The sequence below is a fragment of the Lactuca serriola genome, chromosome 8 (assembly GCF_051521515.1).
Source record: "Lactuca serriola cultivar US96UC23 chromosome 8, Lser_US96UC23_V15, whole genome shotgun sequence".
Taxonomy (NCBI): Eukaryota; Viridiplantae; Streptophyta; class Magnoliopsida; order Asterales; family Asteraceae; genus Lactuca; species Lactuca serriola.
The window spans coordinates 37,441,423-37,463,777 of record NC_136415.1 but is presented as its reverse complement, the minus strand read 5'-3'; the positions used below and the strand labels follow the sequence as shown (position 1 = coordinate 37,463,777).

Below are 22,355 nucleotides of genomic sequence, written 5' to 3'. Positions count from 1 at the left end.
AGAAGTTATAGTAAACTGTTCAGACTGATATTATTAGAAAAACAACCACAAACTCCCTTATTCTTTGGCTGTTCTCATTTTGGTTTTGAATAAATCTTCTAGTTTGGGTTTTGAAACAAATATGGAATTGGGTTTTGAAAAATTAGGGTTTCATACGGAAATTATTGGGAGGTCGGGAGTGCTAAGGTTTATGTGCATTTCAAATTTTGAATGAATGGAGTATAGGGATAGGGATTTTGAAATCAAAATAAAGAGAATTATGGCACCGAGATTTGAGGCTGATTGAAGATTTAGAAGAAAAGTTCTTCATTTAGAAGAGAAATTCACGACAGAAATATCAAATTGAAGAGTAGTAAATGTATATATAAAGGCAAGAAGGTTACATTCGTAGTTTTACAGTTAAGTTAATTACGCGGGAAAATAAACTGAGGAGGCGAGTGATGACTCTTTTTACGGTGTGGACACCTCAACAAATTTAAAAAAAATAAAAATAAAAATACAAATCATAAAATCGAGCATAATACTATATCAGAGAGAAAAAAAAAATTGGAATATTTTTTGTTGGATCATTAATATTGAAGCATTGATCATTTTTATGATCCATCTTTCACTTTTTATGATCCATGATTCAATTTTAATGATCTAAAATTCTTTTTTTCAATTTTTTTCTCTCCGATATAGTACTATTCTTGATTTTATGATTTGTATTTTTTTTTAATTTTTTTTAAGGTGTCCTCACGAGTTTTCATCGAAAAAGAGTCATCACCGGAACTGAACCATATATATATATATACTATCTTATAAAAGAAATCTAACTATTTCTAGAAATAGATTGATTATAATAATAATATTTTTTTAAAGACGTCCAAATGATGAAGCTGATAGTACAAGTAACCATTAATAAAATAATATTAAATTTTAACCAGGTTTTGAATTCAAATATTTCTCATCAAATCTCCTTATATTTCTTAGCAATTTGATATGGTTCCCTCAAATCCCGGATTCATTCAAATTTTAAACCCTTTTAGATATCCTTAAATTTAGCATGTTGATTCAAATATCCCTCCCATCGCATATACCTCTTTGTTCCCTCCCCTACTATAAAGCCCACCGTCCAGGAACATAAATGACTTCATCTCCCATCTTCCACTATCCCCAACCACCGGTTCTATGACACCGCTTTCTGACGTCTTTCCTTCCAAAAACGACTTCACCACAGGAACCCTAAATTACTTTTGGAAGCTCACCCTCTTCTCATTCTCTATCTTTTTTCTCTCAACTGGCATTTAGAGTTTTGATTTGTCATATGTGACGCCGTCCACCGCGGCCATGACATTTCTTGATCGTTTTTACACCGTCGCTTCCAGTCAAACCCAACCATTCCCAAATGTCGGCCTGATCGATACACACTTTTGTGTCGTTTTCATGGTTATGCCTTCAACCACCTAGCACCATGGTTTCCAACATATTCAGGTATATTTCGAAACTATACATTTATGTATAATATTTATTGCAATTTTGAAATATTTTAAATAGATACTTAGTTTTTGACCGACTTCGATTTTCTAAACATCGAGGTTTAATTTTGTGGAAAGATCTATGTTTGATCTTTTTCATTTTCATGTTTATTGTATCATTTTCCGAATTGAGGATGTTATTACGAAGCTCAAAATCTAGAAGAAAACAATAAGCAATGGGTGACTGGTGAGAGTACAATCCTTCATTTGACCCTAATTACCTATCTATATTTTTCTTTTTAATCTAGATGACTCTAGGTGGAGTCCATGCTTTTCACGAATAATTTCATTTTGGAACTACCTTTTAGTTTAGTTGTTTTTGGTTCATAAGTCTTCAACCATTTTCGAATTTGTTGTTGTTTTTATTTTATTTTTAGCTCTAATTTGTTTCTTTTAGTGTGATCCAGGTTCAATTTCTTTTGCAACATGTATTGGCTAGAGAGAAGCAAACACAAGAGTGTCCAATACATTAAAGAGAGAAGCAAACGCCCATTTTTCTATTGTTTTCTTTGCTTAATCTAAAGCTCTTTCCAACATCTTTAATTTTTATATTTTTATGATTATATATATGTTTGAGATTTTACTTTTGATTGAATTGATTAGTGTGAAGACTAGAAATTATAAAAAAAAAGATCTAAACTTTATGAAGAAGATCGATGTTTTGAGGGGTTCATTTTTTTCTTATTGTGTTAATTTTGGAGGTTTCTTTTTAGGTCCAAAAATCTGGAACGTAACATCCCATGGATGATGAACGAAACACGATTTTAACCCGTAAGTTTATTCCTATCGGTTTACTTCTGATTTGTCATATACTTTTTCTCTGATATTTTAGGTTTAGATTTCCATTTTTTTTTATCATTTTTGTTTTTTTATTCTTGAAGTAAAGAAGAACAATCAAGATCTGTAAATATGTTGTTTGATTTTCCAGCTTTTGAATCTTCATCATGTTTGTAGATGCTTTGGATTTTGGGTTCTGGTTCATTTTGAAATGAAGACCAAGCATTGAACTTGTAAGCATGTTCTTTTCAATTCAATTTATGATTATCATCACTTTTACCCTTTAGTATCTCCGCTTTTAATTCCTTTTTTTTTGCCTTACCATCAATTTTTATTTTTTAAATTTCGATTTGAAGAAGAAAAATCTGATTTGTAATGTTTTGTTTGATTTCCCAGGTTAGAAATCTGCAAATATTCATCGAAGAATTCTGAGATGAAAAATTCTAGGAAGCAATAAGGGTTACTTGAACTCGAATGTTATCTCTCATTTTTTGTGCATGTTGGACAATCGGATAAAGTTGCATAGTCATGTAACTTTATAAGTGGACATTTGGCATGGTTACCCTTCTGTAAGTTTGCATAGTCATTTTTCATGCATCTTACACATTTTTCAATAATTTAAACGCCATTAACTAATGTAGTGCTCTTTGACTTGCATTTTGCATATGTATCAACTGTTTCACTAGCTTTTTAGATAAATCTTGCTGCTAATTGGGGAATTGTGCAGGAAGTATGTTGTATTTGCCACTTGTATTTCTATCAGCTGCTTTTGTTTTTTGATGCCACTAACAAGTCTTTGATGATCTTTGGTTTTTTGGGTTATGAAGTTTGATGTGTGTGTGTGGTGTCTGTATTAAGTATACAAGTGTGGTTGTGTCTCTTGAGTGTGTATTTTTCGATGTACATATGTGTGTGTGTTTAAAGATAAGATGGGTGAAATGCAGGAAGGACGATGTCGAAAGAATGTATAAGCCAAGAAGAAAGTGGGAAACTTGTACCTATATTATTGAAGGGAGCATGGACGGACCCAAGATTTCGTAGTAGGTGTTACCGGTGACACATTTTTCCTTCTACGTAGTGGCACAAATGTAGAAAAAACGAAAAGTTTGAAAATTTTTACACCGTATCCGGAAAAATAAGGGGTTGCCGGTGCCACTATGAGCACCATAGTGGAACCATCCCTGGAAGGGAGTTAGCGCCATCTGCAGATCATGATTTAGTTTGTAGGATACTCAACTATTTTCATCATAATACTGGTACAATTAGCAATATATGATGTTAAACTGTTAGTGTTGTGAGATCAAGACTAGAGTGTAGATTGAAAAAATTAAATTGTGAATTCTTGATTATAAGATCAAGATTGTCTAATTGAGGTTTTTAAATATGAATTTTGTATCAAAAGCATCCGGTCATTGTGAGTTGAAGTTGCAAACTACGGACCAAAAATAATTTCATATTATTAATTGTAAGAATATGGTTTGTGAATGTATAGTTATTACATAAATATAAGACATTTGATAAGACTATAACTTAAAGGTTGCCAAAATATATTAAAAGTGGTACTTTCCATAGCATGAATATTAACATGATGGTATGTAAAGAATAATGTATGAATTAATTTTTTTATTGTATAATTATATCTCTAATCCACTTTAATTATGTCAAATATGGTGTAATTAATTTCGACACATTGTGATTATAGTACTATGTATGAGATTAGTTATAAAAAAATAAATATTATAATTGTTTCAAAGTCAAAGGATGCAATCTTCACAATGTTTTCTTTGTCAAATAACTGTATACTTTTAAATTATAATATATAGTTCAATTGTATTTATTTCCATTAGTTTACTATTTGTTAAAGTAATATCAAGTTTATATTATTATTATTATTATTATTATTATTATTATTATTATTATTATTATTGTTACACTTCTTTTCTCCACCTAATAAAATTAACACCAACACATAACTAATAAATATTAATCTTAATTATAAATCATATTTGACTATTTATTGTATATTCATTTGAGATATGGTATTTTTACGAATGGCCAAATAATTCACAAAAATAGATTATTCCTCGAAAGAAAATTATTCACCGTCCGCAAAAGAAATTATAACTAACTAATATTTTTTTTGAAATAAAACAGACAATTTAGTTGCCGAAATGAAACTAAGAATGTACACACATAATATCAATGTTAAATGTTATATATATATATATATATATATATATATATATATATATATATATATATATATATATATATATATATATAACATTTAACATTGATATTATGATGTTAAACTAATGAAAAGACTAAGCTAAATATATAAGAGTTTAAGACTTTCATTTGATTTGATGACATTCATATTAAAAATAAGGGAAATAATCCTTACCAAAAGGAAAGTGTTCACTAAAATAAATATATTTGACGTCTGCGGAAAGAAAGCTAATCATCTATTGAAACTAATCGACGATAGTGAAAAAAAACTAGCCGTCATATCTAAATTTATAGCATAAAAGTCCAAAGTTAGTAATAAAATCATAAAGAAGACAAACTTTAAGTTTTTTTTACATAATATTGTTTCTGCTAGGACCACAAAAGTATTAGTGAAACCTAACGAAAATCTAAAAGGTGATGAAGTTTATACATCAAATGTGGTGTATAAAGAAGTGTTGCACGATTAATAATATATAATTAGTCATGTGTTATTACAAATTTGCATATTTTGTGTATTCTTATAATTCTTTATTTTTGTTTGAATGGCTTAAGCATTTCATATTTTATGTCATCTTGACCAGTTTCTTTTTATCGGTTATTTGATGCATCATGTAACAAATAACACCATAGTTTGATTATTTTGTCTTGGACATATACTTTCTTTTGTAACATAACATTTTTGTAGAGGAAACATATCACCGAAAGAATTTACACGTCCCGCCGCTTTGCGCGGGTACACTGCTAGTGTGCGTGTGTATATATATATATATATATATATATATATATAGACTTAGGTTATTGTATTCTAACTAGTTATTGTGTGTGTGTGTGTGTGTATATATATATATATATATATATATATATATATATATATATATATATATATATAGACTTAGGTTATTGTATTCTAACTAGTTATTGTGTGAGTGTAGAAATGATTGTTGACCAATCATTTAGTTATTTTAAGAAACTAATTAATACATATTGTTGAATTAAAGATAATTGAAAAATACCATCTAAATTCATTGTAAGGGTATTTTAGTCAAATAACATAATTTTAAAAAAGGAAAATTGTAGATTTTAGGGAATAACTAATTCTATAAACTTTAAAGTTCTGATTTTTCGAGATAATAATTATATTAATTCGGACATTCTAAAAGAATGTATTCATATTATCTTGAAAAAACCATTCTATTCTGACATAATACTATAAACATATATTATGAAAACTAATATTTATTAATGAATACAAATTTTATATGAAACATATTTTTATGTTTTAGAATTAGTGACTAAATTCATTCTTAAAAGATACAACTATGAACATAAATTACATTCATTCTGAAAGAATACGACTAATGATGGTTAACAATTACATTGACTCTTAAAGGAATAAATTTGAGAATGGTTAAAAAGCAAATAAAAACATTGAAATCAAAGTAAAATACTAATACATTATAAGAGAATATTGTTGTTAATCCATTCTAACAGAATAAAAAATCCATTCTGAATGAATAGCAAATCCATTCTGTAAGAATACAAAGTCATTATCATGCCGGTGGTTTCACATCACTATGTAATTGAATCCTTCCCTGTTAAATGAATCCCAACAAGATCCAAGAAAGTCTTGAAAGCTGGAAACTGTAATTGAATCTGAACGGTAGAATTCTAATTCACTCTGTCTTTATCCCCTTGACAACGGAAAATGGAATCCTATACACTACAAATCTTTTATCTGTTGAACATTATGTGAATCCTGAAAATAATCTTTGTGATGGACTTCTATTGGGTTCTTCATCAGGCAAAAAAGTGGAATCGTGAATTGTCCAACAAAGTCCCATCTAGATGAACTGGAAACAACAAGTATGGTTCATGTGTCCAAGGTTGTTCCAATGTGGCGTGCCAAATAGAATAGAATCGTGTTAACAAACAAAAAATTATTTGCTCACTCAAACTCAACAAATTTTGATTAAGTGAAACGAAAAGAGGTGATTTTATATTATCACATATATGATTGTGGATATAAATAAGTTACCTTTACTGGAATAATGGCATAATACAACAATGGTTGCAGATTCGGGTGGCTAAACAGGGAGGATACACGAATCTCTTCCTTTACCAACTCCAGCTGATCATTATTATGAATCAAAACTTTCTTCATTGCATAAGTGCCATCCTATGGAGATCAAATTAATTCATAACTAGAAAGAAATCAACAGATACAATACAGTTACTTTGAAACCCTAGAAATGGAATCTTAAAATCGGGGATTTCTGTTTACCGGAGATGTGAGAGGGGTCTTTGAACTTCTTAGAGGCCCCACTGGCGGAAGCGTCGGTGAAGGCCTCCCTAACAAGGAAGACGTATGCAAACCCACCCTCACCGAGCTCGCGGACGATCTTGAAGCGGTTGTCATTGAACCAAACGTCAGCCCCTCTATTAACAGCTTCGTATAGGGCGTTTAATCTCGATCCTTTATCAAAGAACACACTACGTAGAATACATACATACATATATATATATATATATATATATATATATATATATATAGAGAGAGAGAGAGAGAGAGAGAGAGAGAGTGGCGGTAAGGGTGAGGTTAGGAAGAAGAACCAGATACGTGTTTGTATTTGTGTAGTTAATTAGGATTTTAAATCCTTAAACTAGTTTGGCTAAATTAAAGGGATTAAGTAATTAATTATTTAATTATCAAAACAAACTAATAGGTAATATTACAAATTTACCCTTATTTAGGTTTATGACATGATTGACCCACAATCATTTCTGCATCCACATAATAAATACTTAGAATACATGAACCTAACGTGCTCTCTCTCTCTCTCTCTCTCTCTCTCTCTCTATATATATATATATATATATATATATATATATATATATATATATATATATATATATATATATATATCGCGAAAGGTTATATGGAAAATAAAAAAAACCTAAAAATAAATAAAAAAATACTTCAAGATCACAATTTTTTTTGATTTTATATTATGAAAAATCACAGTTTTTTTTTTATTTTTATAAATTCGCTGGAAAAAAGAATTAAAAAATCTATTTTTATTTTTTTGGTTTTTTTTTTTAAATCTCAACGAAATTATATAAAAAGTTGCGAATAGTGTTATAACATATTTGGTGTAATACTATTCAACGAATAGGATGAAAAGTAATGGAAATAAAATAAAATAAAATAAAATATAAATAATGAAATTGGGTTGGAAATGTTTTTTTTTTCCTCTAAGATAAATGAAACGTACAACGGTTTTGCAATTTTTTTTCTTTTGAATATATGTTGGAAAGTTAGACATGCAGACTTTTTTTTTTCTTTTCATAAACACTAAATATATCATTTTGACTTTTAAATCAACAAGCTTAATCATAGAGCTTTTGTAAGTCTGTTAGGTATGGGCAACGGCATAAGACGTTATGCTGATTTGGCAGCTCCCATAATGGCGCCATAATACCACACCGCCCCCCTCTGATGTTATTAGGTGTTATGTTAAGAAATGTTATCATGGCCACGGGAAGTAACGTGAGAATCAACCAACCAGAAGCCATTATCTCACACTTTCTCTCTCTAACTCTCTTTTTATCTCTTAACATGTTATAACATTTGCACATCATTTCCTACATGGTGTTAAAGATGACATGTAATATAAGTTGACAAATTTTGGGTATGATAATGTTAAATTTAACATTACAAATATTTTTCATGATAAAGACAATAGCCAAAATTTTACAAGTTTTATGTAACTAAAATTAAATACTTATGGGAAGAGTCGGAAACACATATCTAATTTATATATATATATATATATATATATATATATATATATATATATATATATATATATATATATATATATATATTTTTTGAAGCTTAGGAATAGTAAACTGGATATTTTTTTGGCAGAAATGGTACCTGCACTTTGCTCCTCATTCTTTACCTATTTTGACATTTTTGGTCTTTGCAATCAATATTTTTACACTTTTTAGGAACCTTCTAATATTTAAAGTTTGGCCACAAAACTTTAACATTTTGACATTTTGGTCATTGCAATCAATATTTTTACACTTTTTAGGAACCTTTTAATATTTAAAGTTTGACCACAAAACTTTAACGGTTTGACAACTTTGATCCATTTTCTAAAAATTTGTTAATTCCTACCCCTTTAATTCTTTAACCATTTTGAAACTTCTGATCCTTGCAGTCAAAACTTTTACATTTTTTCATAAAAACATGAAAAAAATGGCCCGGGGCAAACTCCGGGCTTTTCATCCTTGCACTTTCTACATCTGTCATATTTATCGATTCAGAAACAATATTGAAAACATCTGGCCCCCGCGTAGCGGGGGTAACCTTTCTAGTTTTCATATATGACAAAATCTTTTAACCCTATAATGTTTGTTGGCAATATTTAAAATGTTTGCAATTGTATCTATTTATTTTTTTGAACGAGAAAATGTTATTTTATTAAATATACCAACAAGATGCTAGATTTGTCTATCTAAAATGTTACATGAGAAGGGCAAGAAAAAAGGAAAACGCACCAAACATTTCAATCTACATTTGTTTATATGTCATATTTTATTAATCAAATGCAACTAATCGTCTTTGTTTCTTCAAGAGAAAATGACTCTTGAGGGTAATTAACTTTTGCGTTTGTACTCATTTGGTCACTTTGTTTTTTTTTTTTTGTATTTAATATACCATCGAACTTGTTGTTTGTGTTCACCATAACCCTTTTGATCGGCTTTTGACTTGTGATAGCCGGTCAAAGGGTTATGGTGAACACAAACAACAAGTTCGATGGTATATTGAGTACAAAAAAAGGGACCAAATGAGAACAAATGCAACAGTTGGTTACCCTCCTGATTCATTTTCTCTTTACTCATTTACAGCAAATCCCACGTCATCTCCTACTGATATTAATGACTTTATGAGATTCATTCTTTCTTCTTTTCAAAATATAACTCACGAAGGAACATTATTCATACATGTACAATAATGTAATGCACTTAAATATTTATTAGGGGAATCTTGACTAAGCAGACACATTTCATGACTACATTTACATTTCCAATCAAATGATTTATCGTATCATGGATTCTAGACAAGTTTACAAATGAGTGGAATCACAAGTGTTGTGATTTTTGAGTTTACTTAGATTTAAGATCGAATTCATGAGATAAGATACAACATAAATATGTACAATATCATGTTGCTTTTGTAGACACATCATCATAATATACCTTGAGATAAACGTTTATGTTGATAAATATACCTCTCATACACAGTCATATCTTTTTGCAGAGAGATGTTGACAGCTAACCACAGTAAGCATAACATAGACCATGTTTTAACAAGGTTACCCCTTTGAAACGCTCTTCATATACGTTATAGCCAAAGAAGGTTGTAGTCTTTGATAATTTTGCAACTTTAATTTCATATAACTTTTCGGGGAAAATGACTTAGGAGGGTAACCAACTGTTGATTTCGTTCTCATTTGGTCCCTTTCCTTTTTTTTTGTACTCAATATACCATCGAACTTGTTGTTTGTGTTCACCATAACCCTTTGACCGGCTATCACATGTCAAAAAGCCGGTCAAAAGGGTTATGGTGAACGCAATCAACAAGTTCAATGGTATATTGAATACAAAAAAAAGGACCAAATGAGTACAAACGTAAAAGTTAATTACCCTCAAGGGTTATTTTCCCTTTCTTCAAACACCATGTTGGGGAAATAGATTTGTTGTAGTGAGATATCATTTGGTTATCTTTCATATGTTGTAGATATATATCCATTAAGGTGGGGTACAATAGCAGTTATATGATTGTTCTGATTGTGAAATGATTATGACCGTTGATTACGCACCATCTACACACGAAATTTCACATCGTTTTCGAGATAGTTCTGCAAATGTTTTTCATGACGGGCTTTTGGGAATCGGAAACATAAAAATATATCATGTTTGTTTAGTTGAAATTAAATATTTACTGTAAAAATCAAAACTTATATTCAATTTTGATAAGGAAAAGACATTTCGTCACCAAAATGTTAGGTAGTTAATAAATGAAATATGAATTTTGCTAGATCAATATTTAATTTGTACATCATGCCCTTCAGACCAATTAAACACCCAAAAATGTAAGGTATCCGCTTTATAGGAGGGTATATTTGCTGAAAATTCGTTAAATTTTTTGAAGTATTACTTAGCACATGTTTTTTCTTACATTTTTTTTTTAAATTTGACGTTTAACTTGTTAAATCGGAGGGAGCTGTGCTGTGATTGCCGTCCCATTTTGTTTGCCAAATCAATATCATCTTAACTTCCCTCTCATTTTTACCGTAGTTGCCTAAAATGTTGTCACACACAAGCAATGGTTTGGCATGTGGTGCTAATTTTTTTATTTAAACGATTTAATACATATAACTAAAAATTTCAGCTATTAAAATTAAAAATACACAACAATCAATTTTAAAAAAATAATAATAATAAAAACTTAAAAATACAAAAAAAAAAAATAAGAATAATTAAAACTTGTTAAATTTAATTTATTGTTTAATTGAAACGTGTTTTGAGAGTGTTCAAACAATATATGTTATCAATTTATTAAAAAAACAAAACAGTTCCATAATAATACTATATTTATAAAAAAAAAACATTTTTTATTTTTAAGTAAGCTTACGATCTTATTTAATTATAATCATATAACATAGATATTAGATCTCAAAATTCTAAAATATATTATCTAAAACTAGTTATGGGACTCGTATATTATACGAGTTGATTAAAACAAAATGTTAAATACAAATGATTAAACCGGAAGTGTCTTTGAAAGTAGAAATTGAAATAATTAAAAATTATTAGAAAAAAAAATAAAAACATACAAAAAATAAATAAATTAAAATTATGTATTTAATTGTCTGACCCATGTACTAAATTTGTTAATTATAACAAAATGTTATATACGAATATTTAAACTATAAATTTATGTTAAATTGAAATTGAAATTGAAGTTTGAAAATTAAAATTTAGAATTTAAAATTTAAAAGTTATATAGTTATTATAGTATGTTTAATTTATGGAAACTAAATTAATGATATAATAAAAAATAGAAAATGAAGTAAATGACAAGTGGAAAAATAAATATCTCAAAATTAGGAGAGAATAACATTTGCTAAAAAAATATTTTCATTTATTAGGAAGGATATATATATTGTTTTGTATGATATCTTAAAAGAGAAAAGAGAGAATTAAAGTGGAGAGATGAAAGAATTAAATGGAAGAGAAAGGTGATATAGTTCTGCATGACTTGCAAATCTAACCTTTGGAGGAGACTACGCAATGGGGGAGATGGAACCCGATCTTCAATGAAAAATGTAAGAGAGTATAAAGTATTCAAAAAGAATCATGAAGAATATGAGGCCCATCTCCAAGAAATTCATGCATGACGACATGGGAAGCAACCTATTCTGCAACCCATCCAACTCGTCCTACTAGTTATATGCTTTGGATGTTTTTATTGGACTTCTCTATGTTTATGTTTATTGTTGTGGTTGATACAAATTAAAATCGAGTTTATTTTTATTATCATATTTTTCTTCATTACGATAAAAAAAATCTGAATTCACATTTTAAAAAGTTAAAAAAAAAAAAACAATTAAATTATAGACATATTATCAACAACAATCCTTCACAAATCATATCCAACTACTTATTCATCATGAAAACATCAAAATCCGTCGTTAAAGGTGGTCATTGTTAAATCCTTTTACACACATAGTAGTAACGAGATGTTCTTTGTTTTATTGTTGTGTAAAATTGCATGAAATGAAACTTAATAGTCCATGTTTTGTCATAAATGTTAGACATATCAAATTGTTAATGTATTTCATATCGCTGCGACACGGTAATATATGTAACTATATATGTTGGAGTCTTCGTTCTGTCATCTCTCCACAACTTTTAGATAGACAACCTTGTGCTCCACATATATTTACATGATATCAGAATCGGCGTCCTGCACCCTTGTGGCTCAACACATCCTTATCTATCCTCATCGAGCCTCCGACTCTAAAGATGAGTGTTAATGTATCCCACACCCTTCTCTCCACAAGGGCTCTTTTGAAAAGTTTATCTTGCACTCCACATATATTTACACAGATCACCATATAACCTCTCCATTTTTGGTATATATTGATTACCATGTTATTCTTTGCTAGGTGAAATAAGGAGATCATTGAGCCTCCGACTCTAAGGGGAAGTGTTAATGTATCTCGCATCCCGTCTCTTCACAATGACTCTTTTGGAGAAACAGTCTTAGGCTCCACATATATTTATTAGAGTTGGCGTCCCACACCCCTTTGGTTCAACACATCCCTATCTATCCTTATCGAGACTCCGACTCTAAGGGGAGTGTTAATGTATCCCACACCCTCTTCTCTCCACAAGAGCTCTTTTGGAGAGTTTATCTTGGATTCCACATATATTTACACAAATCACCATATAACCTCACCATTTTTGGTATATATTGATTACCGTGTTATTCTTTGCTATGTGAAATAAGGAGATCATCGAGCCTCCGACTTTGAGGGGAAATGTTAATGTATCACGCACCCCTTCTCTCCACAAGTGTTCTTTTGGAGAGTTTATCTTGGATTTCACATATATTTACACAAATCGCCATATATATAACCTCTCCATTTTTTGGATTACCCCGTTATTCTTTGCGGTATGAAATAAGGAGAACGGGTGGGAATGATGAAGTAAGTAATTTGTTGATTCTTCTTATAGGAGGCAAACTCGTCAATTTGAGATATATATGATATGTGCTGGATTTTGCCATATGGAGAAAAAAGACAATGAAGTCATAATGAAACAAAATGTCAACATTTTCACGATTTCAAAGAAGAATCTTAAAAACAAAGGACTACGAAATTTGGAATAAACACCATTTACCCCACAAAACAAAACCATTATGTTATCATGGCACACATTTTAACCTCATTTTGTAATCATAGATTCCTCAGTTAATTTTATAAATTAAGTATTCGTATGAAATTCTTCCAAGCATACCTCAAAAAATAAATTCTCTCTCTCTCTCTCTCTCTCTCTCTCTCTCTCTCTCTCTCTCTCTCTCTCTCTCTCTCTCTCTCTCTCTCTCTCTCTCTCTCTCTCCAGTTGACTATGGGCTCGGAAGGTATTGTGAAGAAGCCATTGAAATACCCAATTGCTCGTAGAGATGAATCCGTGGTTGATAACTACCATGGTGTTGCTATTTCTGATCCTTATCGATGGTAAATTCACTTTGTTGTATATTTGTCTTGTCTATATTTTACTTTTTTTTAGCACTTCTTCGGGATCATTTTATTTACGAAAAGAATTCGTTAAAAGAACCATGGAACGCAAACAATATTTTACAAAATTATATGTCAATCGGACGTTGCATTCTTCAAGAGGCATCTTAATTATACAACAATAGAAATTTGATGGTTTATAGAACTAGTAGCATCTACGAAATCCTAAATATATACAAATTTTTGTATTATATAGGATTGAAGATCCTGATTCCGAAGAGGTAAAAGAATTTGTGGCGAAGCAGATGAAAGTAACGGAATCAGTGCTTAGGAATTGCAATTCCAGGGACAGACTTCGTGACAAATTGACCAAGTCATATGACTACCCTCGCTACGGATGTCCGTTTCAAAAAGGGAATAAATATTTCTATTTTCATAATCCCGGTCTTCGCTCTCATCCAATCCTTTATATCCAGGTATGTATGCACTGGAATATGAATCACCATTCTCATGATATAAAAACGATTCATTATGTATTATAAGTATTTAGATTGTGTTTTAAAACATGAGTAAATTACACGAATGGTCCTTATGGTTTAGGTTAATTTGCATGTTTGGTCATTAACTTATTTATTTAACTTGGAGGGTCCCTACAGTTTGTTTTTGTTATGCGTTTGGTCCCTGTCTTACCTGAAAAGATTATTTTGCCCTTGATTTTATAATTTATTTAAATAAGGTGAGATAGATAAGGTAAGATAAGGTGAGGTGAAATTGAGATTGGGGGTATGTTTATTTAAATAAATTAAAAAATCAAGGGAAAAATAGTATTTTTAGATAAGACAAATCAAGCGCGCAATAAAGACAGATAGTAAGAATCTTCCGAGTTAAAAAAATAAGTTTGAGACTAAACGTGCAAATTACCCCAAACTATAGGGATCATGTAATTTACTCTTAAAACATTTATTCTTAACGTAATAAATGACTTCAAAATCGATCATTATGTTTTTATATATATGTTAATTAATTTTGAGCAAATTTTTTTTTATTTAAATATATATTTGCTTGACTAGATTAATTTTCAGGATAGTTTAGATGAAGATGGTGAGGTTTTGCTCGATCCAAATGGACTAAGCGAGGATGGAACAGTGGCTTTACGAGTTTTTGAGGTCAGCCATGATGCAAGATACTTGGCCTATGGTTTAAGCTCGAGTGGAAGTGATTGGTTAACCCTACAAGTTATGAATGTGGATGACAAAACCGTTCAACCAGACAAACTTTCTTGGGTAAGATCTTAGATTACATTCCTAAACTTTCATATGTTTTCTTCATTGTGTTAATTGTATATCACTAAGTAACATACGTTATTGTTTATTATATTGAGAAAAGAAACCGGAAAAGAATTCATTTTAATCGTTTACAAAATTTTCATGATCCTTTTGATAGGTGAAATTTACGTCGATCAGTTGGACTCATGACACGAAGGGATTTTTCTATTGCCGATTTCCTGCTCCCAAGTAATTATTTTCTTTTAATTATATAAAATTTTTGTTAGATCATATTTTCATGTAACATAAATACAAATTTGTGTTGCCTTGTTTAGGGAGACCCAAAAAAAGGATGTTGGCACTGAAGTAAACGTTAACTATAATCATCAACTCTATTACCATTTATTAGGGACGAAACAATCAGAAGATATATTATGTTGGAATGATCTTGAGAACCCTACACATATTCTTGAAGCAAGACTTGCGGACGATGGAAAGGTGGCCATAAGATCTTTATTGTTAGGTCGCCTGCAATGCAATGGATTCAACTTTATAAAGCTTAACGGATTGTCATCTTATTATTTCATTTTTCATAAAACTCTAACATTTTTTACTCTACAATATATTAAACTCTACAAAAATATCAATGAAATATTTCTTTTAAATGAAAAAAAAAAAGATTTTTTTTTTCTTTCTTTTCATCAAAGAGTTCAATGGTCATTGAACTTCATATCCATGGAATGTCAATATGGCATCCCACTATGTTTGGAATTTAATCAATTGAATGTCAACTATACATTCCACCTCATTCAATTTTTCCATTAAACTATGCATCGTGGATGCTATTATAGGTTTTGAAGTTAACGTTTGAAAAGTTAAACAAGTAATATATTTTGCTCTATTTTGCAGTATCTTCTTATGAATATATGTAAAGGTGCGGCACGACTCAACAAATTCTATTGTTGCGATTTATCTACCCTACCAAATGGTGTTGAAAGTCATAGAGGAAAAGGCATTCTCCCCTTTGTGAAGGTTATTGATAATTTTGAGGCAAATTATGAAGCCATTGTAAACAATGACACAATCTTTACCTTCTTGACTAACAAGCATGCTCCAAGGTACAAGTTAGTTCGAGTAGATCTCAAGAAACCGAGCATTTGGAACGAAGTTCTCAAAGAATCAGAAAAGGATGTAATCGATTCAGTTCTACCCATAAATGGAAACCAGCTGATCGTTAGTTATTTGAGTGATTGTAAACACGTTTTACAGATAAGAGACTTGGAGAGAGGTGACTTGTTGCATACATTACCTATTGATATTGGTAGTGTCAACTACATTAGCGCTAGGCGCCAAGACACTATGTTTTTCGTTAAGCTTAGTAGTTTCATCACCCCAGGTGTCGTTTATCAGTTTGATTTGAAAACTATGGTTCCACAATTTAAGGTTCTACGCGAGATTGTGGTTCCAGGATTTGATCAAGCCGCATATCATGCTAATCAGGTAAGCATTTATGAACTTCAATGTAAGCGTGATTAACACATTTTTTGTTACGCAAGACATACAAGATGCCATATAGTGGGTTGTATTGCATTAATATGCATTGGACTTAAAATGAGGTTGATGTCAAAAATCCTCATTCTCAGTTTCTCTTTTTGCATGAAATTAGAGTGAGACTGAGATTAACAGAGAATCACACTCGATCTCTTGTATGTGCAGAATACATGCATGCTCTCACCACCCTCATCAATCATACGAAGTACTAGAAATAGAGACCACCACCAAGGACTTTATCCTTTAACCTCGCAAGAGGGTGCACCCTTGATCCCCACTATTCGTCGTGTTTGGGATTAATGTCGCCTTATATATAAGTGTGCACCCCATACTACCTAACTAGTATTAGACCATATTTTTAATCCCCATTTGGCACTTAAAGCAATTCCAATTACATAAAATGATTGGTCATGCTAAAATGACTAACATAAAGCTTTTTCCAATACCATCGACTCTTTTTAGTCATGTTGTATGTAGCAAACAAAGTCCTAAAGAGATACATTTTGACTTTACTTATGTTTTAGGTGTTTGTGCATAGTAAGGATGGAACACAAGTACCTGTATTTATCATGGCTCGGAAGGATTTAGTTTTAGATGGATCGCACCCTTGCTTATTGTTTGGATATGGTGGATATGGTGTTAGTTTAACACCATCGTTTGACATTACTCGTGTGGTTTTAGCACATCATCTAGGTGTTGTATTTTGTATAGCAAATATCCGTGGTGGTGGAGAGTATGGAGAAGAATGGCACCAAGCCGGTTCACTTGGAAACAAGCAAAATTGTTTTGATGACTTCATTTCAGTCGCTGAACACCTTATTTCTTCAGGTTACACTAACCCTAGCAAGTTGTGTATAGAAGGTGGAAGCAATGGTGGCACCCTCATTGGTGCTTGCATCAATCAGGTAGGTATCTTTCTCTTTTTTTCTTTACGCCAATAGCCAAACTATGACACAACATTGGTTCGTTAATTATGGTTGTGACAGAGACCGGATTTATTTGGCTGTGCTCTAGCTCATGCTGGTGTCATGGACATGTTACGATACCATAAGTTTACTATTGGTGAGTATATGTGTGACAATGTGTTCTACGTGTCTTTGAGGAGTTGTTCTTTTTTGTTTATTTGTTTTCCATAAAAATTGATCATTTTTGTGCTTTAATTAGGTCATGCTTGGCTTTCTGAGTTTGGTTGTTCAGATAAAGAAGATGATTTTCATTACCTAATCAAGTGAGTCAAATCGTTTCTCAATGCACATTCACAATATGATCTTAGAGGATGATCATGCCACAGTCTTTAATCAACTTCGTGACAAATTCTTGAATTATCTCGTTAACAACTTTGATTATTTCATTAGGTATTCGCCTTTGCATAATGTTAAACGACCATGGGAAGATGCTCCGATAAGGTCCATTCAATATCCATCAACAATGTTATTGACTGCTGATCACGACGATCGTGTTGTGCCATTGCACACATTGAAATTACTAGCGGTGTGTTTAATTTTGTTATTAGTCACAAGTTAAAGTACAATAATTCTCATGGTTTTTTCAATCCTTTGATTGTATGATTCATCTTGTAGACCATGCAACATGAGCTATGTACAAGTGTGAAGAACAGTCGACAGATAAACCCGATCATCGGAAGAATCAGTAGCAAATCAGGGCATGGATGTGGGACCTCAACGCAAACAATGGTAAGTTTGTAACTTCAACTTTGTCCTCTAAGTTGATCTTTTCTGGCATGGAACTTAATGTGGAATATGGATTAATTGTAGATCGATAAACGCGTAGATTGTTATAGCTTCATGGCAGAAGCACTGGGTGCACCCTGGATAGATTAACATTTATGTTGTATAAGAAATGAAACGCATGTGTCTACTTCATAGTCATCATACATTATATTTTAATTAAATAGCATTAAATATTACATTTTTGTAACTTTACAAACAAAATATGACGTATTATAACAATATTTTGTAATTAAATTTGTACAGAATAAAATATCTTAAATAGTAAGTTAATATTTGTTAAAATATTTTATTTTGTACAATATAAGACAAGTTAAAATCTTTTGTACATGTTAATGGGATTGAGATCTATCAAATATAAATCGAGATAATTACAAATCTAGTCTAACAATGATAACTATGATACTTGGTCAATTTTCTTTCCAATGATAACTCGATGTAGAATTGAGAAATAGCCTATGTGATAGAACATTACACTAGTACAGAAAGATTTTTTTGATGCGGTTAAAAAGATTAATAGATATGGTTATTGAACCGCCTCAAAAAATATTATCTCAAAAAATACTCTTATTTACTGATGCGGTTATAAAACCACCCCAAAAGATAGAACAACCGCACCAAAAAAACAAATGATTTTTCCATTAAAAAGGGAGTACAACCACACTATTAAAAGCTAGCTAGAACCGCTCTATTAAATAAATAAATAAATAAAAACCTCAAGAGCACCACCATTACTAAGGTTGTAAACGAACTGAACGTTCAATGAACTGTTCATGAATCGTTCGATGGGATGTTCGTTTATTTAATAAATGAACGAACATGACCACAAATTCTCGTTCATTTAGTTAAACGAATGAACATGAACAATGGTCTCGTTCATTCAATTATGTTCATGAACGTTCGTTTATGTTGTTCGTTTACGTTTCTTTATGTTCGTTCATATAAGTTTCTTTTCTTCATATATATTTAATTGTGTTTGATTTCATTACTATATTATATGTTCATTTATGTTTGTATATGTTTGTTTATCTTTGTTTGTTTATGTTCGTTTAGCATGTTCACGAACATAAATGAACGAACATGAACAATGTAATTCGTTAAACGAACAAACATGAACAAGAAAACTCGTTCGTTTAACCGTCCGTGTTCGTTCATTTATTCGGTTAACTTAAACGAACGAACATGAACAAACCTTGTTCGTGTTTGTTTGGTTCGTTTACAACCCTAACCATTACAAAGATAAACCGCTTGATTTACAATATAGAAACAAAACAAAAAACAAATCATAAAAGATGTAAAGGCACAAACCATACAAGAGATTCAAATTATCTTAATAAAAAATCTCATTCTTTTCTAACATTTTCATCCTTGTATCTGTTTACAATTTGATATAATAAGTACATGTATGTAAGTTGTTTAGGAAGGTAACTACAGAAGCATATTCAAGTTTTTTGATCTAGACGTGTTCAATTTCGTCATCACCATCTTCATATGGCCCCTCTTTGGTATCTTGCAGACTTTAGAAATGATGTCCACCTTTGAATCTGTTACATCGCTTCGATAGGAATTCAAAAGCTAAATTACAAAGTAATTTTATCAAAATGCATACGATCATTACACAGGTTATAAAGATTATCAATACAAAGAAAAAAAACTTGCCTTAATTCAATTTTCGTAGATAAAAGACATGAGAGTGTTTCTTTTTTTTAGGTTTTATCTACCTTTATATCTTCCCCTGCATACATATGTGCTCTCCTTTAAACGTCACAAGCTTCTTTTCCCAACCCCCTCTTTCTTCCACAACCCAACTTAAGAAATCAGAGAATCAGACACATAGATTAAGTAATTTTATGAATCAAAATTAAAAATCAGAATATCAGAAACATTCCTGACAGTCTTGACGATGGGTTGATCGCGATGGACAAAGATGATTATAGTGGATGTCGACTCCTCAAAGATTATTCAGATTCATCATGCTGCTGACCGGAAGTCGTGAATCAGTAATGATATGAGTGGGGTCGACCGAAATACGAGATGATGGAGGCTGTGGCAGCCGGAATTGATGATGATACGGACACGGGTGACCGGACTCAAGGATGTTGGTGAGGGCTGCAATAGTCGACGATGTTAGGGTTTGTGTGGCCAAATGAAATTAGATTAAGGAAATATATAGGGGAAGAGAAAGGCATCACTCGGGGAATGAAATTTTGGAAGGAGCTTCGGTCCGGGAAAAAAAATATGAGGAGGGAACTCAATCCAAAACCACATCAAATAATGCATTTGTTATTACTGTAGTTTTGGAAAAAGGCATCAAAAAATACATTTATTAATGCGATTTTTAAAAGTAGCATAAAAAAATGCATTTATTAGTGCGTTTTAAGAAAACAGCATAAAAAATACATCTATTATTACTGCGGTTTTGAAAAACCGCATCAAAAATACATTTATTAGTACGATTTTGAAAAACAGCATCAAAAATGCATTTATTAGTACGTTTAAAGAAAACAGCCTCAAAAATGCATTTGTTAGTACGGTTCCTTGATTTATTGATGCGAAAGTGTTTTAATGGTGCGGTTTTAGGCTACAACCGCACCAACAAAAAAAACCTCATCGCACTAAAAAATAAGTTTTGTACTAGTGTTGGTAAAGATACATACATTTGATAGGAGAAAAGAATATATGGCACACAAAACTGCTCAATAACATTTTTTATTGGATGTATATCTTTATATTTGTTAGTTTGTTGGTGATAACGTGGACACAATTAGGAACTTCTAAGGGCATTTCCAACCCACCCCCAAACTCCATTTTTCCCCTATTTCTTCCTCCATTCTTCTCCAACCCTACCTCATTTTCACCTCCATTTTTGGAGATATGAATAGTATTCCCCCATATATGGGGGAATACTATTCATATCTCCAAAAATGGAGGTGAAGTTTGGTTGTTAATTTTAGTCTCTCTTATTTTTATTTTATACATTTCTAGTTATTTTATCTACTAATAATAATTTAAATACAATATTTAATATTTATAATATAATGTTATATTCTAATTTATATTAATTAATCATAAATATAGAGTTTAATTAGTAGAGGGTGTATTTGACAATATATATAAGTTATAAAAATAGAATATTCCAAGAATATACTTTTTGGGGTAAAAAATGGGATAGAAAATGGAGTAGGGTTGGAGATGAAACACTATTTACTCTATTTTTTACTCCATTTATGAGGGAAAAAATGAAGATGGGTTGGAGATGGTCTAAGTACCAAATTCATTGTAAAATTTTTGGGAACAAAAAAAAAAAAAAACAAAACAAAAACAAAAAATTAGAAATGGATTGTTCGTCCAAGAGTTTTAGTTTCGAGCTCATTAAAGAGTTTTTCGGTTATGCTTACAAACAAATTTTCGAACTCAAAGTTTGAATGGACTTAGTTTGTCGGTCAAGATGAGGTTTAAAAAAAAATTTAAAAAGTGAAGGGGTAAATTCTACATAACAAAAGGTCAAAACTAACATATAGGTAGTTGAGATGCCCTCTCGAGTGTTTAAATTCTACTTGGGACATAGTCACATAGATGAACTTATGCAGTGGATTAAAGTATCTGTGCTGTAAAAAAATGTGTTCATTCTTTTAAATATGTAATATAATTATTTATTTTTTTGTTTAATCTTAAACAAGAAAAACAAATGATTGTAATACATATTTAAAATAATATATATATATATATATATATATATATATATATATATATATATATATATATATATATATATATATATATATTACAGCCCCAGCTAAATTTAGGTACCAAACCTCTTGAAAATACATTGTTTTACTATATAAAGATTACGGTTAATGGATTCACGATTAATACTTCAAGATCGACACAATAGGGTTTAGGGTTTAGGTTTATGTTTAGGGTTTAGGATTTAGGGTTAAGGTTTAGTGT

The 22,355-nt window shown here is 30.8% G+C and overlaps 1 protein-coding gene across 3 annotated transcripts; it reads left to right on the top strand.

Annotated features, from left to right (window-relative positions):
- The first annotated feature begins 13,612 nt into the window (after positions 1-13,612).
- Positions 13,613-18,678, top strand: LOC145070073 (uncharacterized). Of its 3 annotated transcripts, none has more exons than XM_079016995.1 (12): positions 13,613-13,840; positions 14,097-14,316; positions 14,923-15,123; positions 15,284-15,354; positions 15,441-15,603; positions 16,015-16,605; positions 17,181-17,561; positions 17,643-17,718; positions 17,821-17,884; positions 18,012-18,147; positions 18,237-18,350; positions 18,432-18,677. In XM_079016995.1, the coding sequence occupies exons 1-12, from the start codon at positions 13,731-13,733 to the stop codon at positions 18,495-18,497; spliced, it is 2,193 nt and encodes a 730-aa protein (XP_078873121.1). In that variant the 5' UTR covers positions 13,613-13,730; the 3' UTR covers positions 18,498-18,677. The 3 variants fall into 3 exon arrangements, with proteins under 3 accessions (XP_078873121.1, XP_078873122.1, XP_078873124.1); XM_079016996.1 differs by having other exon boundaries at positions 13,704-13,840; positions 14,928-15,123; positions 18,432-18,678; XM_079016998.1 differs by lacking the exon at positions 13,613-13,840 and having other exon boundaries at positions 14,181-14,316; positions 14,933-15,123; positions 18,432-18,672.
- Positions 18,679-22,355: the final 3,677 nt, after the last annotated feature.